The 27074-nt window shown below is 44.1% G+C and overlaps 1 protein-coding gene across 17 annotated transcripts in view; it reads left to right on the plus strand.

Moving 5' to 3' along the window:
• The window catches only part of macf1a (microtubule actin crosslinking factor 1a), a 238281-nt gene that overhangs the window by 188697 nt on the left and 22510 nt on the right, over nt 1–27074 (plus strand). For 15 of the 17 annotated variants that reach the window (XM_039605406.1, XM_039605412.1, XM_039605407.1 and 12 more), the window contains 12 exons: nt 17018–17179; nt 18148–18318; nt 19518–19684; nt 20683–20842; nt 21319–21645; nt 22788–22872; nt 23456–23682; nt 24625–24831; nt 24921–25148; nt 25267–25485; nt 25575–25778; nt 26648–26656. In XM_039605406.1, the coding sequence (XP_039461340.1) occupies nt 17018–17179; nt 18148–18318; nt 19518–19684; nt 20683–20842; nt 21319–21645; nt 22788–22872; nt 23456–23682; nt 24625–24831; nt 24921–25148; nt 25267–25485; nt 25575–25778; nt 26648–26656 (2166 nt within the window). The remainder of the gene's footprint in view (nt 1–17017; nt 17180–18147; nt 18319–19517; nt 19685–20682; nt 20843–21318; nt 21646–22787; nt 22873–23455; nt 23683–24624; nt 24832–24920; nt 25149–25266; nt 25486–25574; nt 25779–26647; nt 26657–27074) is intronic. The other 2 variants (XM_039605413.1, XM_039605398.1) reach the window with 1 other exon arrangement.

Consider the following 27074-nt stretch of genomic DNA (forward strand, 5'->3'; position numbering starts at 1 on the left):
AAGTGGAGCCTGTGAATATCACAGACTTTTGTGTGTCTGTGTCTTCTCCATATTTATTTTTTACACGAGCAGCTCTTTTCTCTCCTTTTTTCTTGCTACCATCACTTGGACTGGACACCAAGAGAACTTGTGACTCAACTGAAACCTGGGAAAACTCTTTGACAACAGGGGCAGTAATGGAGTGAATAAAAACAGGCTGGACTTCCTTGTCTGCCTTCAGCCTGGACTATTGCTTTGGGGGAAAAGAGAGCGACGGCTCATTGCTGATAAGCCTCATTCTCTGCCGTCGGCTAACAGTCCCACCCCCTCCTCTCCCTACCTCCATTCCTCCCTCCTCTCTTTCTTTTTCTTTGACTCTGTATCATTTCCCTCTGTGCGGACAGTGTTTTTGTGCTCCATAGAGGAGGGAGGCGGTTTACCCTTCGGAGAATTAAGAGTGGATTACAAAGCTGTGATGAATGCAGCCTGCTCACATCGCTAGCCCCTTTCTCTCTCTTTTTTTTTTTTTTTTCCTCTCCCACAGTACCAAATCTGGCTACAGTGGCAGCCAGGCAGTGTTATTGAGATACTGTATTATAGTGACTGCGTGAAGCAAACTCTCAGCTGGGTTATCATATAGTTTGTTTGCTTTTTATTCTTCCTTTTTTCCCCCTTTATTTATTTTAAAACAGTTTTAATAGCATCCCTTTATCTAATCGGCTAATTTTATTTGGTAATGTGCAAAATCCTCTTCTGCACAGCCCTCTCTGGCTCCACGCTCCCTCTTAGCACCCTGCCTCCTTTTCTCTTGCTACTTAACTCCCTAACGCCTCTCTCTCTCTCTCTTTCTCTTACTCTCTCTATCTGCCTCTGTCGCATGTGTGGTTTTTTTCTTTGAGGGACAGGAAACCAGCATGATTGGAGCACTTCCTGTGTTTTAAAACCAGTGCAGGAAACAGAACAAACGGAGCTGAATTCAAACACAAACAGCGAGAGTAGAGAGGGAGGCAGCCAGAGAGAGAGAGAGAGAGAGAGAGAGAGAGAGAGGGTGAGGTGAGGCGGGGGAGCAGCAAGAGAGCGAGAGTGAGAGGAAAAGAGGGAGATTTTTTTAGCAGCTGCAAACCATTTCAGCTGTGTAGTGGCCTGAGAACAGAGGCTGCGAGAGAAAGGAAGGGGAGAGGAAAGCTTGTGGAGCCCACACGTTTCAAAGACAGAGAGGAGGAACTGCGTGGCACTTTGTTTCATTCTCACCACCAAGTCGAGACAGGAGAAAGAAGGCTGTGGAGAGAGAGCGAAAGGGAAGGGAGCGTATCCTGGGATTGTCTGCTGGTAGAGAGGGGGAAGACCCTGCCTGCAAAGCAGAGCTTGGACTGGAGCTGGGAGGGCTGTCTGGGACTTTGCCCTCTGGATACAGTCCCACGACTCACTGCTCTGCCCTTCTCGCCTGCCTTCCTGCTTGCCTGGCTGGTCCAGGATCCAACCCCCAGCCCCCCTCCTTTCTCCTCTCTACCCCCAGATGCCCTCTTTCACTCCCGCCTCACCCCTCCAGGAGCATGCCTGCTTTCGATCCACTGTACCAGCTCTCCCCTGGAGCTGCAGATGATCCGAGGATGAGAGAGAAAGACAGCAGGATAAAAGAAAGGAGTTGAAGCATGGATGAGGATTTCTCCTGATTTCTCTTTGTTCGGGATACATTTTCATTAAATACGGGATAGTTGTATGGATTACAGAGTGGATTTTCTTTCACTACAGACTGAATGACTGATAATCATACTGATGAGACATTTTGGAAAAAATTCAGGGTTTTTCCTGCAGGCATAAACACTGACTCTTTGTGATGAAAGCGGAGGACAGAAAAAGACTGCCTGAACAGTGACTGGACCACAAAGTGGCATTGACTTGGTAAAGGAATTTCTATTTTCATGCATTTTCTTCTGCATCATTTTTTTTGCCTTAAAAATCCTTTAAAAGATACAAACTTTTTCTCTTCTTTACTGGATTTTATCTGTATTTTCCCTGCAAGAAATATTTTTGAAAATAAGAAGATAATAGTGAAACGTATCCCTGGAGTTAGTACTTTGCTGTTCCTTGCACCCCACGCAGCCTTTCTTTTATATAACTGAGAGTGGGTTTTCTCACCTTAAAAGGAGACTTTTACACTTCCATGCCTGCCTCTCAGAGGCTGCTGAAGTTGTCCAAGCTCTCAGCCTTTTCCTGTTGTGCCACAGCGAAAAGAGGAGGCCAGAAAGGAAGGAAGGAGGCTAGAAGCTTGCAGAGGAGTCGAACCGGAGTCGAGGAATGAGTTGTTGTGCCTACACTTGAATATGAAGGAGAGGGGATTGCTTTGCCTTTCAGACAGCAAAACAAAGGGATGTTATCTGCATGGTGCTTGCCTCACCTTGGACTACTCAGAGGGGGAAATGACGACCGTTTCTTTCCCTTCCTCCTCGTGTTCATCCCTCTACCGTTTTTTCATTCCTAACAGTCTTTGAAATAAACAGAGCTGGTGATTAATATGGTGCCGAGGGGGTGGGCTGTCTCTCTCACTCCCCCGCCGATGCCACACAGCATCTCAGAAAGACACAGGAAGTGCTCAGCTGTTGAAGTGACATAGAAAGAACATAAGACTGCACAGTCGACATGACGCTGTGGACGGAAAATGTAATTTTCTTTTTGTTTTTCCAAATGTGAAACCTGAAGGATTGCAGCCACATGGACTGTCTATTTCTGTGGATCATTACACCAGGGACAATTAAAGGAACAGGACATCTTTTCCCACAAAGATTCCTTTTTAATATACCTTTTTTCTCGATTCATTTCTTTAAGTGTTGTGCCATACTTGCATCTTAACTCTCAGCACAATGGGGAAGCCCCTGAGCCGTCCAGACTGTCTGAGGCAGAACCCTCGCTGCCTTGGAAAAGGTGACGAGGACGAGGCGTACATAGAGGACTGTTACGTCCCCCAGCGATCAATTTATGATACCATGCGCATCAATGAGCAGATTGACCAAGGGACCAAACTGTGTCAACCTTCCAGGAGTACGTTGGGTTCAGGTGGGGAGGTGAGAGGAGAGGGAAGCACGCTATCCAGCAATGGCACTATTGCAGCTGATTTAGGTAGTGTTTTCGTCTCCAGGAGTGCAGACAATGCCGGAGGTGTGAGGAAACTGGATGAGAGGGTGATCTTTGATGCCTTAAAGCTAACTGGTGATGCTCAGATTATGTCACCTCCTGTTAGTATCGTAGGTTCAGGCTTGCCTATTGCTCCATCCTCATCAGCAGTTGGTGGGGTGGCTGCAGTGGCTAAGAGACGTCATCAGGGAAGCGATAAGAAAGACAATCCAAACCGGCGATCTTGGAAAGCCTTTATGCCCCCGAGTTATCCTGAGTTTGCAGAAAGACTTGAGATGTCGTCTGCTGAGGGGGCAGAGAAACGTTTGTCTGGGGCAGGGATTCCCATCTCTCCTCTACAACCTGTTCCTTCTCACCTCCCTCCATCTACCCCTACGTCCTCCATGCCTTCCTTGCCACCTTATACACCCTCTCCGTTATCGTCTGCGCCCCACACTCCTCCTGTCCCCACCTCACCGTCGCTGACACCCACACTCAGCCCTTTGCCTCCTCTTCAACATCCTCTCAGCAGGCAAAAGCAGGTTCATCCTGCTTTTCAGAAGCAACAGAGGGAGGCCCACGCAATGCCATCTCCTTCAAAAGAACAGCTACCTGCTCTTAGCCAGACTCAAGCACCGCAGGTTTCTGGAAATACACCACAGCACAGCCCCAGTGAGTCTCGGCAGGTAGACCGAAAACGAGAGGAGCACAGACGGACTGCTAGCTCTTCTAAAGCTGGAGTTAGACAGATCCCAGAGGAGCATTTTGAGTTGGTCAAGACTTCAGATTCAGAGAGGGATTCTCCTCTTTTGGACCAGGACCAGGGAGACAATGCCCCTCTCATCCCACCAAAACCAGTCTTCTGCCCCCCTACCAAGGCCCGCACCTGGCCCCGCAGTATAACAACAGGGAAAAGGACTCAAGTTGGCCTGAGACACAACTTCCCTGTACTCCCTCCTTTACCCCCCTTGCTTGGGGAGGATAATAACACAGATGAAGAGTCACTTTATCTTCTAGACCCCCCATCTCCCTTCCTGAAGGAAGAAGAGGGGCTAATATATGGAGGTCTGCCTCTCTCTCCCTGTATCAGTCAGGAGGGATGTGATGAGGGACTGCTTGGATGGGGTACTCAGGGTGGCGATCTCAGAGAACGCACAGCATCTGAACTCAAATTTGAGGAGGATGAACGCAGGATTCTTCAGGAGCTCGAAGAAGAGGAGCGGAGAAATGTTAGAAGAATACTTGAGGAGGAGGAGGAGGCCTGGAAAAAAGAAAGGGATAAAGCAGAGGAGGAGAGAGCTGAGCGAGAGGAAAGGGAGTGGGAGGCAGTTCTTAAATTAGAGAATAGGGAGATCATTGAACAGGCATGGCACAGGGAAACACTGGAATCAGAGGGATGGGATTTAACAGGCTCTTCTGGACATTGGCCTGTGCTGACGCCCCCTACTGGATTTGGGGGTCCTGGGGTCCCCAGTGCTTCACCTTGTCCCAGCTCGGGAGCAGAGTCAGATGACCTCTTTTTAGAGCTGGAGAGGCAATGTCAAGAGGATGAAGGAGAGGAGGGAGTGGAGATGAGTGTGGACCCTGAACCTCTTGATCCATACACGCTTCCTTATTCGGAGGAAGAGGATAGAGAGGTGGAAGCAAAGACTGACTGTGTAGATTTTGAAGGAACTCTTCCTATAGATGCATTTAATTTTACAGAGCCTGATGGTCTTGATCCTGGTTTAGATAAAACCACACGAGACTCGAACATAATTCACTCTGAGCACAATGAAGAAATTATAAACTTTGACTTGATTAAAGCACAAGACCACAAAAAAGAACATGGTTTCATAGATGAAGATTGTGACATTGACTATAATGAGGAGAGTAAGGTAGAGGAAGAGGAGATGAGTTACCCAACAGACTCTGCACTTGGTCAGCAGCTGGATACAGATTCCAGTGGGGGCCGTTTATCCCAGCCAGACAGAACTGGTACCAGTAACCTCACTCAGACAGACTGTGAACAAGACAAACCTGCACAGACTGAGACAGACCTGGACAGCGGGGCGTCATCAGAGCATGACGAAGAGGATTACAAAGAGAGAGCCTCCTCTCCATCTCGGAGCCCTCTCAACCCTTATGCTGAGGAGGTGGAACATGTGGAGGAAGAGACTGAGCACGATGAAGGGAAATTGAAAGAGGAAGAGGAGTTAGAAACAGAGTGGGATGTGTATGACCAATCTGAGCCGAGTTTGGACAGTAGCGAGGGAGTTCTCATGGATCACTCCCTTGAGCCTCCGCACATGGCTGAAAAAGAAATCGACGATGAATGTATACAGGATGTTGACGTTCAAACTTCCTGTCATGAAGCTCCTGTCCCCTCAGACTTTAAGCCTTCTGTGGTAATAATGTTTGACCCAGAGGGGACATCTTTTGGATCAGACACTGAAAACTTAAATGTCCACACAGATGTCGTTTCAGTACTGGACACATCTGAACTAGCCCCAGATCTGGAAGCCACACCCAAAATGACTGCTAGCACCCCCAGATCAGACTCTGAGCATACACACTCAGCACCACCTGCCTCTTCACCTCAAACACCTTCTAAATCAGACTCTTGTGGTGCATGTTTGGACTCTAAAGACTCTGAAGCTTTTGTAATATCAGATAGTTTTGTTTACCTGGCTGTGTCTGCGCCTTCCCAGTACCCCAGTGACTATCCCCCTTCTCCAATTGAAGACTCTATTCCTCCCAGTCCTATCCCCAAACCACCCTGCTGCCAAGACCCTGAGGAGGAAGAGGGATCCTTTCTTTCACCTGATAGCTTTGTTTACATGGCAGCACCTGAACGCCCCCAGCCCGGCCCTTCAGATGTTGGCTCAGCCTGTGAGGATACTCAGGAGCAAGACTTGGACTCGTACTCTGAGGGGACCCAGTCTGGGATAGATGGGGTGGAATTTGTGCTGGGGTCTATGACAGGTGACAGTGACTGGGAGTCAGATGGCTCTGCTCTTGACGTTCCTCCCCTCATGAGCAGAGACCAGGCCTGGGACCAACTTGAGCCAGGTCTGCTACAGAGTCTATTTGCACAGACAGAGACGAACCGAGCTCAAGCCTGTACGCCCCAGGAAGACGAGCGCCCCACAGCTTCACCCGCAGACCCCCGTCTAGAAATAGAACGTGGTTCTGAATCAGAGAATGACTCGTCTGCATTACCGTGTTTCAACCCTGATACACAGTCAGAGGTATGCTTTTATTTTGAAAGTTTGATCATCAAGGTGTTTGATATTTTTTTGTGCCCTGAGATGACCCATTTACAATAACACATTGTGCTGCTGTGTAGTTTAATTATGGCATTTAGATATCTGGGATTTCGTAAATGCACCAAACCTGATTGATTTGGAACAGACCCGTGTCTGTAAATGCCATGCCGACAAAGAGAAAGCATTAAATGAAACCACAGAGATCCTGGTTTACTGATATCAAAATTTACCCTAATAAAAAAGTTTGCCAGCAGAAGATCAAAAATGTGTTTTTAGCAATGCATCCATTAGATGTGGACATGTGAGCACACAGAGGCACAGCATGGAAAAAGAATTAGGTCGGGTAGCCAAGTGTTGAGCATAACTGATGTAGACATGACATGGAAAATGTATGTGGAGGGAGGGAGTGGTGGAGAAGTTATGTAGACGCCATAATTAGCTAGTTGTGTTTCAGTAGTAGAGCTTTAAATTATTGCAATATGATGCTAAGGGGGGCGGGGTTGTGCTGCTCATGGGAAACTAGCCTCAGGGCTACAATGTTTATACCTATATATGTGTGTGTTTGGGTGGGGATCCGTGCTCGCATGCATTTGATTGATCACTTTTTTATCTGCGAAATGGTCAAGGCCTGCAGGGTACTTGCAGAGCTGATCGCACATGCAGAGTTGAAAACATCTTCCCCCGAGGCCGTGCTGCTGTTGTGTTTATGCTGTCTGTATATAGAGGACCGAACGCTCGTTTTCCATACAGAGTCAGGGCAGCTGCTCATATCCCAGCTGTGTGTTTGTGTGTGTGTTCCCGAGTAACACAGGCCAAAGTTTTCCCCGTTGTTTGAATTATTTGCGAGAAAGGTGCTTGAGGTGTTTTATGAGGCTGTGTTTGTATACCAAGTGAGACCTTTGGGTGACTTTTCTGTTTGGATTGATTTGATTTCTGAGTTTGTGATCACAGTTGGAGTACAGGCAAGTTACCGATATGAATTTTTTATAAATGCAGCAAAATTAGCCTGACTTGAAACTCACAGCAGAGGCCTGTCGGTGACTGAAGCGTGCTCGTCTTCATCTGCATTCAGTGTTCGACTTGTTTTGTCTGTGTCGTGTCTTCCATCTCGGAGGTGTGTATTTATATGGGTTTATGTCATCATGATGGCACGTTTGACAGCTTGTCCTGCTTTCTAGATGTCAGTGTCTGGCTTAGATTTGCTTCTTGACTCAGGATTTATTTATTTATTTTTGCTCCTCACGTGTTTTTAAAATGTGCTGCGGTTCTGATGGTGAACAGGGGAAAGCTGGTTTCAGAGATTAAAGATATTAGCAAATCTATCATATCTCCTTTGAGAAGTTTGCATACATGAAAAGAGGTGAGCCGTTTGTACTGTCTGTGTGTGAGTGTATTGCTTATAAAACAAAAATATTGTCTTGTTTTGGGAAATTTTCTAACACGATGACCCTAGCGGTTTAATGTAAGGCAAAAAAGGTAATTACTTCTCATTGCGTACATTATGTATGAGCAATGTGCGGTTTGAGTGGTCGCTGATGCACCTGCTGCCACGCTGACGCAGGGTCCTGGTCGTGTTTTATTACATTATATTTTTTATCCAGGTAAACGTTGGCTGCTCTTGGGTAACGGCCCATTTATTGTACCCTGTGTGGGTTTAAGAGTACATTACGCCGTGTATTCGTGAGTGTGCGGTTGGGTGTGTAACTGATTTTTGTGTTATCAGTCCTCGTCTGTTTGTTCTCTCTGCAGTTACAGCTGCTCTGGCCTCACTTTAATGCAATCAGATGTCATGTTGGCTCCCTCCTCAGATGTAAAACAGGAGAATTACAGCAGGACAGAGCTCTGAGCTGCAGGTGACCTGAAATGACACCAGGCCTGTTGCAGAGGAGGAAAGAAAAGGCTCTGGATGATCTTTTTAAGACAAAAAACGGCAAAACTAGGATTACCACTCGTCAAGCCCACATCCTGACTATACTTACCTTTTAAATATTTTTGTAGTGTAGAATTTGAAGGCTGTTAAATCTGTGTGTGACCTTTTGCAGGTCTGCAATAATTATTTTTACAACTTAGATTATACAAAGAGCTCCAATTAAAACTTTTATTCCTGAAGGAGATGACTAGAATTTAATTCGCCAGGGTTTTTTTCTGAGAAAATAATTTAAAGATCACTGCACTGATCCTGAACCTCAGTATGCATAGTAACACCCCGCTGCCACGGAAACACTGTGCTGTTTATTGTTTCATAGTAATGACTAATGGACAGCAATAGGGAAATTTGACTCTAGGGTTCTGTTCACGTTCCTGAAAGGTGACCAAAGTGGTTCTTTTCACTGCATGCTTGTGTGTTTTGTATTCAGACTCACACTTCCTCTTCTCAACTGACTGTTGCTCTCTGCGTCCTCCTCCACTCCTGCATGCTTGGATGGTTTTGTAGCTGAGATAAAGAGGTGAGAGGTAAATACTGCGGCTTTCTGTGAGTGGAACTGCTTCTGCCAGCATGGTTGCACAAACATTGTGTGAAGTTGTCCGGGGAGTATAAACTTAGATATCAGATAAGGATGTGTCAGGGCTAACACTCAAACGGTGGGCTGGACTTTGTAGCTTGTTTTTGACCTCTGATGTCTTTGTCTTGTTTGCCTCTCCTCTCGGTGCGTCCACCTCTGCTTCTGCTTTTTACTTTTTTCCTCTTCATTAAACTCGTCTTTTTCACGTCTTTTTTTTTCATGCTCTTTGTTCTTTCTTTATTTCTTCCCTCCCACTTCAATATTCTGCTCTCATTTAAAACCAGTGCGTACACTTAAACAAACACCAGGCAATTTTCATGTTAAGTTGCTGATAGAAATTAATTGAAAAGGGATGATGTGACAACCATGGGGAGGACAGATACCATCAGATGCACTGACAGAGTTTATCAAGACAAAGGAGCAGGCACAAAAACACAGGCGACAGGGGAGGTAGGGTGGAGGAAGCTTTTGTTTTCACAGGGAAGCACCTTTTAGTGGTACACGGGGCCTTAGTACAAAGATATGAGAGCTACGCTGGCAGGCAGACACAAGCAGAAGGTCTTTGGATTAGCATGGAGCTCATTTTAAAGCACAGTGTGTGTATGCGTGTCCCGCAAACAGACAGACAGACAGATGGACAAGCTTTGCATGCTGTTTGATGAACTGGAGCGAAGGAACATACAGTACAGACAGGCTGAACGATGGCAGCTTATGCACTGAGTGACAGTTCTGAAAGAGTTTGTTTCATGGTTAACATTTTGTTGTCTTTGGGTGCTCTCTGCAGACACAGGTTTGAAGTTCTTAAAAGGGTCTTAAATGATTAAAGGCTCACATCAGAGGTAGTCGCCACGGAGTGGCTGTAAAAGATGGATGAATGACATCGCTCATTGGCTGATAGACTCTCATGTTGAAGCCTCAAGTTAAGCTTCATGAGCAGAATGGAATTTGTGAACAAAAGGTTGGGGGGGGGGGGGTGATTACTGAGAACAACAGGAGACTTTTAAGAGTCAATAAATATGTGAAAATGACTCGGCTCTGTGATGTTTTACAGCATCACGGATGACCGCATCCAACCTTGTATAATGCTGTGAATGACACTGAGATTAGGGTTGATCTCTTCCCTCAGGAGTTTAGCTACTCATCTCTGTTGGCTCCTATAAAATCTGATGCTCTGAATCGTTTTCATTTTATTTAGTTGTGGTGCGTTTGATGTTGAAACCGCAGCGGCATAGCGGAAACGGAACAAGATCGAGATCATCCCTCCCAACAGTGCCATCACTTGTTGTTGTTGCACGCTGAAGACTGTTTCAAGATGTAGTGCAAAAATCTGAGGAGGGCCTAAATATTTATTCTGGCCTGGGATAAAAATGTATTTAGATGTGGCAAGAACGTGTTGACCCAGGCTAACAGCAACTTGTTTATGACCAAGCTTTATGAGCAAGCTGCACCAATAAACTATAACTCGTTTTGCACAGACACAGCTACGTGTCTGTGCTTGAGGGTTTTTTTTAGCACTAGTAAATGCACAACAGGACACATTATTTGGGAGATAAATGCAAATAAAAATTCTCCAAAAAACACAAATATCACGAATACAGTGCAGCCCTAAATTCAAGCCTTAATAAAATTTAGACTAGAAAGCTTTAAAAAACATCAAATAAAATAAAAATGCATCCACCATGTAGTTGCTGTCAAATGGGAAACTGGCTTTAGAGGCCAAACATGTAGTCTTTAACCAGTGCCTAACCATAAGCATTAACTCTGTTTTTGAGTCGGCCTCCAGTGGCCATTGGAGGAACTGCAGTTTTTAGCGCTTGCTGGGTTTCGTTCAGATCAGTCAAAACACAATCTGAAACATTTGTAACATTTTAGAATTTTATTTTTTTTTTTACACATTACATATAAATTATGTTCCGCCAGAAGGAAAGACATCTTTTTTCAGCTTAACGTCTTAATATTTCTTTTGAAATGACTTCTGAAAGGTTCAGTGCGGCGTTAATAAATGGGTCTTAAAAAGATTTGCTGTAGCTTTCAGCTGTTGCTGAAATCAGAACAAGTACAAGATGAAACGGTGGAAACAAATGGGCTGAAGAGGCAGATGTAAAAGCAGAGAGACAGACGAGCAGGGGTAGATCGAGCCAGGTGGCTTAAGGTCTGCAGCTCCTACATTTGTGTTTCAATTGATGTGATAATTCCGGTTGTGAACATCCGCCTCTGGGATAAACCTGCAAAAGACTGAGAAGAGAGGGAGGGGGGATGTGGAGCATTAAAGCAAAAGCAGGGAGACATTGATCTCCCACTAGAACTGAAGGTAGTTGTGTTTAAAATACATCAGTAGTACATCAAATGTTTGCAGTGTTTTTAGTGATTTTTACATATTTTTCCTCCCCCTTTGCCTCATACTGTGTCACTCCCACCTCTCTCTCTTTCTTTCTGTGGTATCAACGAGAAGACAAACTCTTAAAAAAACAGAGCACTAAAATCCGGGGAGAATTTTCAAGAGAAACACCAAAGAGGGGAAAAAAAGATGGAAATAATTCAGAATTCCTCCATTTCTTTGTCTCTCAGGGAGTGATTTAGCACAAAAAAATCCCACAAATATGCAGAAGATGATTAATCCTGTGAATGAAGTAAATGTTTAAAAATCCCCCCTCCCCCCCCTGAAAAAAACTGCTGGTGGGACAGTACAGGGAAAGAAAAGGAGTGGGGCGAGGTTTCGGGACAGTGTGTTTTGAATGCAGTCCACATTTGCATGAGATTTGTATCTGTTTGTTGGTGTTCAAATGCAGGTTGGCTGGTTTCAAATGGGATTTATGAACCTATTAGCTCCCTTCATCCCTGTGTCAGAGATTTGCTTAGACCGTGGATTAAAGCAAAACCTCGCCGACAATACCATTTTCACTTTGAGGTTTAGTGGGGAAACAGATTTCTTCCCCTTCCTCCTTTCTCCTCTTTCTTGTTCCATTAGAAAGGAGAGAAAGGAGCAAGGGAGGAAGGACAAGGGCTGGAAGACAGGAAGAGAAGGAGAGACGAGAGCTGAGGCAGGAAAAGAAGGGAAAAGGGCGAGAGGAGGAGGAGGAGGAAGGATGGGGGTGAAAAAAAAGCAAGTCTGGGCAGTGCTGTCGGGACCAGTTCAGTGTGTGCTCATTTTCTCCTGTTGGTTTTCTCTTTATTCCTCGTGTAGGCTTCTTCATCGCACAGCAGGTTCATCTCACCTTCTCTCAAGTTTCAAGCAGTTTTAGCTTCACAGACACTCTTAAAGAAGATGTTTGTGATTTGACCACCAGCACTCACAAAGTTTCATAGTAATGGAAATCAGTTATGAAGGGAAAGGCAGATGAAAGGAGAGGACGCAGTTCAGAGAGCAACTTTAAAGCCTCGATAACGAGTCGGAAAAGCTGAACAACATCCTGCAGATCTTTTTAGATACAAGTGCTGCATGTTATTAATTTCCTTTTTCTTGTTTTTGTTTTTTTTCTTTCGTGCATGTTTGTAACCATAATGGGAACAGTTAAAGGAAAGCTGCTGCGCCTCTGTGTGTTAACAACCAGCATGTCCCCGATCTGAAATTGATGTTCTGGACACATGCCACCGATACAGCTATTCCTTGTTGTTAAATGGCTGTTAAATTTAGAACATCTGCACATGTGTACACATACACACAACGCACAGCTCCAAATCTGAGCCGTGTGTACGATCGGTGCAGCGCGCAGCTACCGTGATGCGAAATTCCAGTTCGAGACCCAGTGAGAATATTCCTACAGCTGTTCGGATCACGAGTTGAAGTCGCCACGGCGTTCTTCTTTCTGCATCCGTGTTGTTAAACATCAGCGCTACACTCACATGTTCACAGTGCTCGACTGTGACAAAAATTATAATCGCCATTATTCTTGGTCAAAACTGAGATCATAGTCGTTTAACGTGACTGCTCACTTCAGCAAGAACATAAATTTTAGTCCAGTTAAACCGGTGGATTTGTTAAAGTTGTGTGTTTTTGTTTTGTGGTGTTCTGGTCAGGAGGCATGCCCAGAGTAGGGAATGGTTTTTTACAGAAAAATCAACAGGTGCTGGCAAGCAGGCGATCATTAATAATCCTTCTCCAACATGGATTCTCCTTTGGACACCATGGTGAAGCTTTTGCTAACCTCTAGGTGAATATTGTTGAACAAAGGCTCTCTTTCCCTCATCTTAGCTGAAGCTGATCTCCACGGTGAGTGAGTTTGGGCTTTTAGGGGGGAAAAGGGCTGAAACGGATTAATGACACAAGACAGATTGAGCACATAAGCATTTTTTCTATTTTCTCATTTTCATAGTCATTGGGAGTCATTAAAATCCTGATTTCATTAATCTACTAATCACTAAGTGACAGTATCTTTCTGTGATCTCATGATGGATGTTTCCTTGAGGGCCTGAAAGCATGTTTTTTCAATCAGACTCCAGCTGCGAGCGGGGGGGGTGCACACAGACAAATAATTTGAACAGTTGTTTTACATGAGAGCTTTCTTTAACTGGGTGTGGCTCCCTTGGAGGAAAAAAGTGATGTCAGCTGCTTTCGTTTGAATCAGAACGTGACCACACCGCTCCCACTCGGTTGTGTTGGATCAGATACAGTACGAGTCTTTAGGTGTCACATTTCTAATATATAAATTATCAAGCTTGTATTTTTAGCTTTGATTCTGTTGCTTATTTACTTGTGAATATTTAATGTTTAGCAAGTTTCTTTTATTTATTTATCCTCTTTGAAAGATGCGCTTATCAAACTGTTAACCTTTGAGGCACAGGCCAAATATTTAAATCTGGGAATTGGCTGCTAAATTTCTAAGCATTTCACCAGCTCTTTAAAGTGTTGGCAACTGAGATACTGCAAACGGAGCTTTATTTAGCCTCCTGTATCAACACCTCACAACCTTCTCCAGCTTTACTCAGATCTGCCTTCATCCCAGTGTTTTATATCGCCTGTCCACGCTGAACTGCGGCTGAAGTGAGAAAGCCAGTGTGGGTTTGCGGTCCAGATGGAGAGTTTGAGTAGGAAGAAGGGGAAGTATGGGAGATGGGTGGAGGAGGAGGAGGAGGAGGCGGCTATGGCGGGGAGAACGAGAGGAAGATGAGAGTAGGTAGAAAGATGAATGGTGACATGACGTGAGGAGAAAGGCTGAGTATGGCAGTAAAGCTAAGTAAGATCAGTTGGAGAGTTTGGGTGCATTTTTAATTTCTATTTTTTTGCTGCATTGCTGGCTGAGGTAGAGAAGAATGACAAGTATGTGGGACGTTTTCCAGAGCTCTGGTTTAGTGGATTCAGCTACTCAGAGCTGGCGAGAAAGAGAACGAGCAGAGCGGGCGGCTGAAGTAGAGACAGAAAGAAAAAGAGAGAAAAGAAGGAAAAAGGAGGGAGAGCGGACAGAAATGCAAGCGCGCACAACCTATAACGTTTTTATATACATCTCTGTGCATGCGTGCGTGTGTGTAGGTGATGAATGGGCGGACTTTCCCTGTTTTTTCCTTTTCTGGTCTCCTCTATCTCAAACACACACACGTCAGGATAAGGCGAAGGGTGGAGCAGGTCATGGTTAAAGTCATTGTTGTTCTGGCCGACAGACTTCCTGTTCCAAGCAGCTATGACGCCCATCACCACAACACAGCTGTGTCCAAACTGGACAGGAATACACACACACACACACACACACACACACACACACACAAACGGCTCATTCATATTTAATCATGCACAGCGACTAATACCTGCAGAACACTTAGTCATTTTGTGTACACACACACATAATTACACACACTGATTAGCACTTCTGCACAAAAAAGAATCCTATAAACACACAGATATGGAAGTACATGCACAAACGCACACGTGCGTGCTGGCATGGACGACTTGTAGTTTGATGCCATATTTAAACCAGATGAGCAGTAACCTGTAAAGCCTTTGATTATGACCAACTGCAGCTCAACAACTTCCAGTCCAGCTACAACAGCGAGTCTGTAAACGTCTCCAGCACATCATAAATCCGGGTGTTAGGATTTCAAAGCTTTAGACTTCAACAAATCATGTCCTGAATGGTAATGAAGGATTTGCAAAATGAAGCATTCTTCTTCTCGGGATTTATTTTTCATCATAAATTTAAAAGCCTGAAGAAAATTCACTCTTCAGTTCCACATTTTATCACATTAAAAAAAACATTACTTATCTTCAGATATCCTCATTCTGCTAACCTTTGATTATTCTTAGTGAATCGAATAGAAAAACTTTGAATAGAAATCTGTGGAAAGTTCAGTTTTCTGACCTTTCACCTGTTCACTGTCACCTGACTTTAAATCGATGAATGCAGGATTGTTTTGCATCTCACAATTTTACAAAAACACACCATATCTAACATTTCATAGTGAAAATAATGACCCATTTATCTAACACAGTATCACATTATTACTTTGGTATCTAACACTTTCAGCTGTGAATGCTCCCAATCTGTGGTGGCATTTCCCTGAAACCCAAACCTTTATTTTCCCATTTTCTCCTCTCACTCACTTTAAGTGAGCCCCCCCCCCCCAAGCGTTTAACACCAGCTATTTTCCCGCAGGCGTTGGATTTACCACAGTCTTGTGTATGTGTGGCCTGGATGTGCACATCTGGTTATTGTGTGTGTGTGTGTGTGTGTCTCTTTGTGTGGCCATTGGGGTTTGGCTGCAGTAGCATCACAAACCACCACCACCAGACCTAATTCTCCCTTTTTGGACCGATTCTAAATGTCAGGACTTCTCAAATGTTTTCACGACAGCCCCCTCCTCCCCGCCCCTCGGCCCGGCATTACTGTCATGGATTCCCATTTGATGGGATTTCATCCCAGAGGCAGCCAAACGGGAAGATTTCCTTTGTGGTGGTTTGCAGCGTTCCCACTGGTCAGAAAGTTGGTTGAATACTGTGAAATTTTCGACCTTGTCTTGCGGATTTGGCAAATTGTTGGATATAACAGGATGGTTTACTGGAATTTAGCAGAATGTCATTCTTTTTGTCCTGACATTTTATTGCATTAGGTCGTGGTTTGGGGCTATTTTTCTTCACAGTAAGGCTGCAGCGAAAACTGTTTACCCCTCTAGAAAAGCAGCATTCATAAACCAAACAGGAACAAGAATTTATAGGTCTGGGAAGAACTCCAGATTCTGAAATGCGGAAATTACAGTCAAGAAGTCACACAGGTTTGTCATGTGACGTGTTTGTGGGGCGTTAGAAAGAAATGTAGGATATGAAAAACGCCCATCACAGTTACCACGGGACAAGTAATAATATTAGATTGTCAAAATACGGTTTCAAAAATCTAATATATTTTATTTTTCCCAAGTTACAGATAAATAACTTGCAGATTAATACCGCTCAGTTTACTACTGACACCTTAGCTGCTGGAGAGCTTTGCAGTTTTCCATCGGTGAGCCAAACGGGACCCGTCACCGCTGCAGAATGTGTTTGCTTACAGCCGTGACACAGTTTTACTCTGAGAGAGAGGGAGACTGACTTATTGGCTCTCGCTCAGTCTTTTTCGGCCTGGGAAGTCAAGTCTGGTTGTCTTTAGTGTCGGGTGGCTGCCTCTATTGTCATCACAAGATGGCTCCAGCCCTCCACTGTGACGTGCATGCGTGATTAATGTGGCCAGACAGGCAAAGTTGTGTGTGTATGTTTTATAAACGTGTGATGGTGGAGGTCTGCCTGCCTGTTTGTGTGTGGATTTGGGGGTGTGAGCGAGTGAGGGCTGTGTGCACCCATACGGTACAGTTTGTGTGTGTGTTGTCAACTCAGCCTTTTCCAGCCATCCTGTTACTCGTCTAAACCTCTAATCCTCGTAATCCCCCCCCGTCACCCCTCCTTTTTTTCTCCTCCTCCCTCCACCCTCGTTTTTCCAGTTCCCTTCCTGTCTCCCACTCCTCTCTATCCAGTATATTCACTTCTATATGTAGGCACATAAAGTGGGACGGTTCACTTCCAATTGTTGTCGTGCAGATTGAGTATGTGGTGTATTTTTGGCTGCAGACTGCTGCTGAACTGTGTGTTTAAATAAACAGTTTAAACTCTTTCCTTCCTTCTGCATTTTTTCTTTCTTTTTTAATAATTCATGGATGGAGTAAGTCAGTCAAACTGTCAGTGACAAACCACTTTCTTTCTCTTCCTTCTCCTCTCAGGCTGTGGAGAGAGAGCAGGTAGACAGCATTCAGCCAAAGCTGCAGCACGTCAACGCAGTGGGTCAGGGTCTCATCCAGAGCGCCGCCAAACACACCGACACCCAGGCGCTGGAGCACGACCTGGAGACCACCAACCTCCAATGGAACTCACTAAACAAGCGGGTACGGATCTAGAAAAGATCAGGATCAGGCAGGGAAAACAGATAATAGGCCAAAATCAGCTGCGTAATCACTGTAACCACTCAGCCTTGGAGATGGTTTTAAGGTAAAACCAAATACTTAAAGCTCACTGGTGCATCTGTTTTGGTCTCGACTCCTGGGTGTGTTTCTTTATCTCAGCAAAGATGTTTAATTTTCACTGTCTTCTGCATCACATCAAAGACTAAGAAAATTAAGAGTTATAAAGTTTTCCTTCTTTAAATCACATTTTGAGTTCAGCCTTTTACTGTAGCTGTAGTGGCAGCTTGTTGCTATAATAAATATGTAGACTGTTTTTTATATTTACTTGTATATGTAAAAGATGGATGTAGACATTCACAGGTTTTCTTTTGATTTCTTAACTTTAGCATTTTCGTCAGCACTATTTTGGGTTTTTTGGAAGCAGATGTTATCATAGTTTGATGAGAGGGTGAAGTGAATGAAGCTGCCTCTATATTCTGTGCAAACTGGTGACATACAAAGATGTTAAATGAATTTCTCACTTCATGCACTGTGTTTCTATAAATAACCACACAGCAGTGAAAACTGTTTTTAGAGTGAATTTCATTCAAAATGCTCCAAAAGGCACCATCAAACAAACATGCTGTCCAGTTCATGGCTCCAGGTATCTGAGTTGAAGGGTACCAGCTAGCAGTTTATTCAGCATCCACCTGACAAGTGGACGAGTCTGTATTAAGCAAACTTGTCTTAAGTCTCACTATTCTTTAAATGTGTTAGTTATAAAAAAAAAAAAGTGCCCAAGCTGTTAACATGAGTATTTTTTCTCTTAAATTCTGCATTTTTACATGGAAGTCTTTAGGGATTGACTTCCTTTGGAGCTTATTGGCTCTTTATCCCAAGATATAACCTCTTGACTGTATGAAACCTTTCACTTTCGTTTCCCTATTCACAATCATCTCTGCTGTCCTCAGGTGGCAGAGCGGATCGCCCAGCTGCAGGAGGCCCTGCTGCATTGTGGGAAATTCCAGGATGCTCTGGAGCCGTTGCTCAGCTGGCTGAGCGACACAGAGGAGCTGGTAGCGAATCAGAAGCCTCCATCGGCCGAGTACCGCGTGGTCAAGGCCCAGATCCAAGAGCAAAAGGTACGAGAAGGATGAGAGAGGAGGGAAAATCCACTTTGATGTTGAGTTCTGCATTTTTCAGTTTTCAGTTTCAGTGTAAAGTAAAGCAGCGCAACAAGCAGCAGCATCAGTGAGTTGCTTTAGGTCATAAGTGAGGCTTTCATTCCACGTCTGCTCTGATTTTAAATTTCACACATTTAAAGCAGCATTATTTATTTAGCATTACTATTTATATTCAGATGTCCTCGGTGTCCTTCACCCTCAAACAACCTCAAAAAGTTATTTGAATGATGAGCGCATGCACACAAACACACGTACACTCGGTCAATGGTCCGTCTGACTGGCATCCAAACGGCCCCAGCTGACCGTCTGCCAGCGAGACTGGCATAAAAACACACACACACACACACACACACACACACACACACACACACACACACACACGTGCACACATGGTGTAGTTGTATTGTTTTCAGAGACACAGTCAGACTCCTTCCCTTGTTTATCCTACATACATTTCCTGTGTTTGTGCACATATGGGGCCGTGGTCTCAGCCTGCGATCAATCACATGTGTTTACCTCTGTGACGGAGAGTCGCGTCACCTGCAGGGGGGTGCGTTATGAAGCCGAGCTGTCAGCAGAGGTTCAAAGCAGGGAGAGTGGGGCTGGTATCTAAGCAGGAAGGAAGTAACAATGAGAGACGTCGTTTCTTAATGTGCAAACAGTCCGATCAAAGGTGACAACAGCCTTTGTTAATGTTTAACAGTTTAGATAGAAAAGATATCGGCCAACCTGCACCATTTGACAAATTGATTTTATTAAAAAAAGGAGACTTTCTCTGATTCCCTTCACTCCTTTCACGCCTCAGACACATTAGCACACACTTGCATGCTTTGTTGAGGCATATTTTCTGATTTTAGTCACGCTTGTAAACACCCCGCCCTTTGACAAACATGGACGGATTAGCTTTCAAGTTCTGATTTGAAAATGAGAGCATGTTGACAGAAATGTAATTACTATCAAATTTAATTAGGTAGTGTTATTGGGCAGATAAACAGATGATGTCTAATGCGTAAGCTCAAATGCCAACTTCATTATTGTGTTCAGTCTTTGTTTTAATCAGGTGTTACTTAACTTTATGATCCATTTCCAGACAGAAATGCGGTCTCTTATTTTGTTCATACTCCAAACTTCGCTAAGTGTGTGTTCCTGTCCTTCAGCTCCTCCAGAGATTGTTAGATGACCGCAGGCCGACAGTGGAAATGATCCAGGCTGAAGGAGAGAGGATTGCAGCCACAGCAGACACTCAGGACCGAGAGAAGATCCAGACCCAGCTGCAGAGTCTAGCAGAGAGATGGTCTGACCTGCTGGACAAGGCCAGCGGCAGGTAAAGCCCCTCACAGCTAAGGTGGCCCAATGTGGGGTTTACAGTCTTTGCTGGTGCTTTGCACCTACAAAATACCTGAGAGCTACTGTACCAGGTTCTGTGAGAAGAACCAAGGTCCAAGCTCTGATGGTGGTTTCTGTTTTTAGTCCCCTTCAGCGTCGTCAATGCTAAAGTCTGAATCTTTATCCTTTTAAAAGAAAAAGGCAGCAGAGATGATTTATCAAAGCCATGAGTTAAGATGTTCCTTGCTGCGTGTAACATTGTGACTTAAGTCTACCTCCACATGATGTTATCTCTGTGTGGCTCCATCAAACGCCTCTCTGTCCCTGAAGAAATGTTGGAATCATTACTTTTGGTTTCTGTGGTGTAATTTTAGAGGTTCTTTTGTTCACCAGGGAAATGATACACATAAATACACAACGCACAAAGCACAGCTAAGAGGTTTGATACCTCTGATGTGTCTGCTCGTGAAAAGTAGAAGAGTCATAACGTATAATGTTACTACACATTCATGCCCGGCTGCAAGCTGTAGCAGATGATAGAAGAATCTCTGACATGTCTCTGGAGTTTATTACAGTGTCTTTCTTGAACACACGTGTACACACACACACACACACACACACTCACACACTCAGACACATACACACACTCACACACACAGTGTTGCTTTCTGTACAAACACGCGATAAGCTTTTCTTGGCAATGACTCTCACTTATCTGCGCACAAAAGTCGTGTTTTCTTACCACTTTGCAAATCCTCCCTCTGCCTCAGTCAAGCTACAGTAATCTGTTTTATCTTTTCATGAAATACTTTTAAGCTGAATTATTTATGAGAAACATTTAATAAACAAAGATATAACCACTTTATGACAAACATCCAAGACCCAATCTGTCAATGACACAAAAAACAAACTGAGAAAGCAATAAAGAGACCCCTCTCCTCCTCCTCCTCCTCTTCATCATGGATTTTTCTCACCTCCTCCCCTCTCGTCTCTCAGACAAAGGCAGTTGGAGGAGCTGCAGGTTTTGGCTCTTCAGTTCCACGAAGCCCTCGAGCCACTCGGGGAATGGCTGAGCACCACGGAGAGACGCCTAAGCTCTGCTGAGCCTATGGGAACCCAGACGGCAAAGATCACCCAGCAGATCATCAAACACAAGGTACCGTTTACCCCAGAGACCCGATTAGGGTAAGACGCTGACTTGCATTTAGATTTTATAGATTTTCACTCCCTGGGTGTCGAGGGAAAAAACAACGCATCCATCCGGTTGAGCAGAGTCGGCGACCTTCATTGATGAAAATCATGAAAAATACATCCTAGAACCACAAAGCACTAATTTACAATCAAAACATGACCTCCTACGAGTTTCCTCTTTTTGGTTTTCATTTCAGTGGTGTCAAGTTTTTTCTCTTTAAGTCATTCAGTCATCCATTGATGTTTGTCGGTTATGATTTTATCATCTGCATGCTCATTTTTTAAGTTTTTATCCATGTTCTTTGTGTTTTTCTTTTCTTTGTTCACTTCCCTTCACTTCAAAAACACACTCTCTCTCTCTCTCACACACACACACACACACACACACACACACACACACACACACACACACACACACGCATATATACATTCACTTCCCAGGCGCTCCAAGATGACGTGTCTTCCCGAGAAGCCGAGGTTGACCACCTCGAGTCGCTGAGCCAATCGCTGAGCCCGCTCAGCTGCGCGGCTGATCGCGATTGGTTAAGCGAACGCGTGGGATCGGTGAGGTCTGGTCACTCAGAGCTTGCTGATTGGTGCTCCAGGCGGGCGGGCCTGCTGGAGCAGGCACTGGCCAACGCTCAGCTGTTTGGGGAGGACGAGGTAGAGGTGCTGAACTGGCTGGCGGAGGTGGCTCAGAGACTGACTCAGGTCTCTGTACAGAGCTATCAGCTCCAGGTGCTGGCCGAGCAGCACAAACACACTCTGGTACGACTTGATGAACACACGCTGAGTGTCACTAGAAGCGCTTCATCTCCTTAAAACACAATAACTTAGTAACTCTGTCTCTGAGAGAGCTGCACAAATAAAAGATCCCCTCAGTAAGATAACAGTTTGTGTTATGGGCGTTAAATACTTTCACTTACACATTTTCCTAAATCACAACAATTTATACTATGAAAAAATATGAATATTTAAAGTGGACCCATTCTGTTTATGTTTTCAGCTCCACATGTTTATTCTTGGACTCTGCCAGAGTAGCTTTGTGTAACTGACAGTTTAAAATAATCCTTATTTATCCCGTACAAAGCCCTGCTGTAGCCCCTCAGTTCATCCGCTATAAAAGACCTCATAGCCACTCCTCTCCCTTTAGCCACGTTTCATCTTACTCGCTGCCCCTCACAAACAAAAGGTTTCAAGCAGGTGGTTTGGGTGAATAGCAGTGTTCACATGTGACAGTGTTAAGGATAGTGTCACTCTATGACTTAATACTAGTCGCGAGGAGAAAAACTATGTGAAATGGAGCGTTTAGAGCAGGAATATCAAACTCATTTTACTCTGTGGGCCTCTTACAGCCAACTTTGACCTTAAGTGGGTCAGACCAGTGAAGCTGCCCTTCTATCAGTTTAAAAACATTTAATTAAACATTTAATTATTTTCATTTCATTTCATTTTTAGCTATTATTTACCTACTTTGGTGTAGTGTCAATGAGGAAAATCTGCAAAACTTATGACACTAAAGTTAAAAGTTTAAAATCTATTAACTACTTCATGTTTTCCAAAGGCTTCCAGTTTTTGAGCCGATTCTGGCCCCTGGGCCTTATGTTTGACACCCCTGGTTTAGAGTTTGAAGGACTACATTGACCTCTTTGGTCATTTATAATATAAGCATCCATGACTGTAACAGTACATATATGACAGATCCTAACCATAATAGGTCTCCTTTAAGGACCAAGAAGTCTGCACCAGAGCTAAACCCATTTAAATCAAGTGTAATAAACATTATAAACAGAGTTTCAGTGAATATAATAAAACTTGGATGCTGTTTTATTTCTTACATTTTTCCAGTAAATCTTTGGCTGCAAAAATAAAACAGTTTGTGTTCATTTTCACTCCTTTTATTCCCTCAGGCTCTGAATGAAGAGATCTTGAGCAGGAAGAAAACCGTGGACCAGGCCATCAAGAATGGACAAGCTCTACTCAAACAGACCACAGGTGATCGCTCACGTCTTTGTGAATCTTCTCAGGAGTTTCTTCCTTTTTCGGCTTTTACTTAAAAGTGTTGGTCTAGTGTCGGGTTGTGCATTGAATCTGCCAAAGGATAAATAAACTCTTAAATGAGTGTTTTTTACGGATACAGAAAGACCAGGCTTGGGGAGAGACTCGCATCCAAACCACATATTTTTTGATCAGCAGTGAACCAAACTGTAACATCTGGTTTTTGTTTATCTTGGTATATCTTGATATTAGCCATGCTGACTGCTTCCCCTTTAGTGAGTTGATTGTTGGTCTACCCATGACTGCATTTTGTGTTTTTATTGTCATATTTAGGCCGTTAGACAAATGTTGTGGCCATAAAAGGAGCGCCAAGCTGTCAAACTGAGGATCCTGTGAGATTTTACAGAATATAAGGATTTTTTTTTTTTAGATAGAACGAGTTTGTGTGTCTCACTAAACATTCTACAGAGATAATATGCTCGGCTGTAATGAAGGAGATCATATTTTTATACACTCTGCACATGGTTTGTTGACACATCCTGATTGAACCCAGTTACCTGACCTCCGTGTCATCCTGCAGGTGAGGAGGTCCTCCTGATCCAGGAGAAGCTCGACGGCATCAAGTCTCGTTACGCCGAGATGACGGCCGGCAGCAGTAAAGCCCTCCGGACCCTGGAGCAGGCCCTGCAGCTGTCCACGCGATTCGCCAGCGCCCACGACGACCTCAACCAGTGGCTGGACGGTGTGGAGACGGAGCTCAACACTGTCGAGCCCGACGCCTCACCCGCCTACCAGGATAGACAAAAGGTGGGAGGAGTCAGGGTGTATTTACGATTCTGACTTTCACATTTAAATGGCAGCATTCTTCTTTTTGTGTTAATTGTGTTTTTATGGATGCTGTAAACTGTTTCCGTTCAGCCAAAATAACATAAAAATAATCGTGTACAAACATGAAGACCGCAGAAGGGATTAAAGGCAGCTCAACTGGATTTCTTAAGTTAAATATTTAGACATGATGATCTAATGTTTGTGCTCCAGTTTTTCACACGAGAATCACAGGTTCCTCGTGTATTTGTTTCTCTGCCAATAAGCGAATGGGTCAAAAATTTGTGTTTGGAGTATCGCCATAACACTCTGCATGCATCAGTTGCAGGCATTCGTATGTGCACACCAATTTTCAGAGTCGTACTTTCTGAAGAATCAGAAAGTATGACTTTAAAACAGGCTACGATGAAGCATCGTCATCTTGTTTTACTATATGATCAGCTTTTGTGCTTTTTAGTAACCAGTGTGCTGCTTAGTCATCCACATTTTACAGCTTTTAAAGATCATATTTTAACATTTTCATAATAAAGAAGTTGTACAAAATGTCTGAAAAGCTCATTTAACGACAACTCCTGTCTATAATGACATTTTCAGCCTTTCCAATCTCAGCCTACCCACAGCTGAGTTACCATAGAAACATTGATTTCTGGGAGCTTCATAACAGTTTGTAAAAGCTATTGAAAGGATTATTGCCATTTAATTTGTTCCTGCCTTCCAGTTTTTTCACTCTTCAGTGACATTTTCAGTGTTCTCATTTTGACTCAAGCAGCAGAAAAAAAAACAGATGATACACTCGATGCCATTTAGACAAGTTTATTTCAGCTTTACGTTGATGCATGTGGTCATATTAAAGAATTGATATAGGAAATATTTCTGCTTTTTGGCAGATTGTGCTCTGTAAAACTAAAAGTTTCACTGTTGCAGGAGTTGAAGAAAGTGTCAGCAGAGAAGCGTCTGGTGTTGGATACAGTGAACGAGGTGGGCAGCGCTCTGCTGGATTTAGTGCCTTGGCGAGCCCGAGAAGGCCTGGACCGCCTCGTCGCAGACGCCAACCAGCGCTACCGACAGGCTGATGAAACCATCACTCAGCGGGTGCAACTGGTACAAGCTGCCATCCAGAGGTCTCAGCAGGTACTGCAAGCAGTTTAATAAGTCTAAATTTCCATTTGACTTTTTACTCTGATTGGTTAAAATTGCTGAACGCTAACTCCTCCCTTCAGTATGAAGAGGCCGTGGATGCAGAGCTGGCCTGGGTTGGGGAGACGGAGCGCAAACTGGCATCTCTGGGGCCCCTGAGTCTGGAGCCTGACGTGACCGTGGCCCAACTGCAAGTGCAGAGGGCATTCAACATTGACATCATCCGACACAAAGACACAGTAGATCAGCTCCTCAGCACCAGAGACGACATCTTAGAAGCATGCAGTGACGCTCAGAAGGATGCACTCATGGTAAGATGTTCACAGACACAGTTCTGGGTGTATTGAGTGAATGGGAAGGAAAGTGAGAAGCTTCAAGAAGTGCAACAGAAATAATCTCTTGTATCTGAATCATCATCCTCTTCCTCAGCTCAAGACGGGCTCTTTGAGCGCTCGTTATGATGCAGTGAGTCAGAGCCACAGCGAGCGGTTCTCAGCTCTGGAGCAGGCTCAGGTTCTTGTGGCTCGGTTCTGGGAAACCTATGAGGAACTGGAGCCGTGGCTGGGTGAAACTGAAACCCTCATCGCCCAGCTTCCACCACCAGCTATTGACACAGATGCTCTCCGCCTGCAGCAGGACCAGATGAGAGTAAGCGAAGACCTTGAATATCATAACCTGGTTGTGCTTTTCTAATTAAAATAAATGCTCACTATCCATGTTTTTAATTTCCTCTCCAGCTGCTCAGGGAGTCCATAGCAGAACACAAGCCGCACATCGACAAGCTGCTGAAAATCGGACCTCAGCTGGCCGAGCTCAGCCTGCAGGAGGGTGCGACTGTGACGCAGCGCTACGCAGATGCCGAGAAACGGTACCAGGCCATCAAAGAGGAGGTCAAAGGTCGAGCTACAGCACTAGATGAGGCGGTGTCCCAGTCTGCACAGGTATGGAGGATAAACTAAATGTTTGGAAATTTTTGCTTCAGCTGCAGACCTGGGTCTAATAATTTTACCTTCAGTAAACTGTGCCAAATTTGTGTAGCTACACTAATGTGGCCTTCAGCACAGATAAATGAAGTGCTTTTGAGCCGCGGTCTGTTTAGAGCTTTAATGCAGTGTCTGCAGCCCACAACTAAATGAGTACGTCTGACATGATAACAGCATGAGATGTATGTGTGTGTTTTTGTGTCTAATGCCTGCTCTACACTAGATGATACATGATTTGATGGAGATACATTTACATTTGCGTACACGTGCAGTTAAAGCTACATTTTATTTTAGTCGTTTTCAGGTTTCTTTGTAATTTTTTTTTGTTGTTTAGCCAAAGTGGCTTCATGTAACTGTGTTTCATCATACGTTCATAGTACATTGACTCGAGCAAAACATAATTTTTTGTGCCATATTTCATCTTCTTATCAAGTAGATCTTCTTTACAGACGTTTAACTTTTTCTTTGCATTTCATTTCACGAGACATCACTGAATCACGGGTGTTGCTGCCCTCGATGTATCAGTTTGTACCGTTTGCATGACTCTGATTTAACTCATTGCATTGTTTCTCCACCCTCTTCAAACCAATCCACATGTGGCTCCCCTCTCTCCCTCCACCCGCACTGTCCACCACTTTCTTCTCATCCCTCACTCCAAACACCACCTCTTTGTCTCTCCCTCTTTCATCCTTAACCTTATGTTCACCTCTCATCCTTGCAACCCCCATCCCTTCCTCCATCCCATCCCTTGTTCATTGTGGATGTGCTGTGTGTGTTGCCCCTCACCACCATTTTCTCCACGGTCACTGCTCACTGCAATCACCCAGCTGGTAGAGGTAAGACCCCTGACTGACATCAAACCGGCACTCAGGGTGTGTTTGGGCCACATGATTGGATCAAATAACAAAAAATAAATCAATGCTAAAGCAATAAAACTTTCACAAATCAAGTGCTAATCATTGTGCTTTTTTTTTATTTCACATTTGCTGGATGAAAGCTGTTATCGATTTTTTTAAAAATAAATGATTAAAGTTCAGTATTGAAAAGTAATCGTTTATTCACTGGAAAATTAACTTGAATTGATTTGTGTCAGCTACAATTTTATTGATTGAAACATTCATAAGAATCATGTTGTTTCTCACCCTGAGTGACCAAAACACTGAATCAGATCGGTCCCTTTGGTTTATGATTGCAAACTTGAATAAAGCCGCGTCTACACCAGGCTTGATTCAAGTCCTAGAGGTCCTCCTGTAT

This window comes from Oreochromis aureus, linkage group 22 (genome assembly GCF_013358895.1).
Source record: "Oreochromis aureus strain Israel breed Guangdong linkage group 22, ZZ_aureus, whole genome shotgun sequence".
NCBI classification, from domain to species: domain Eukaryota; kingdom Metazoa; phylum Chordata; class Actinopteri; order Cichliformes; family Cichlidae; genus Oreochromis; species Oreochromis aureus.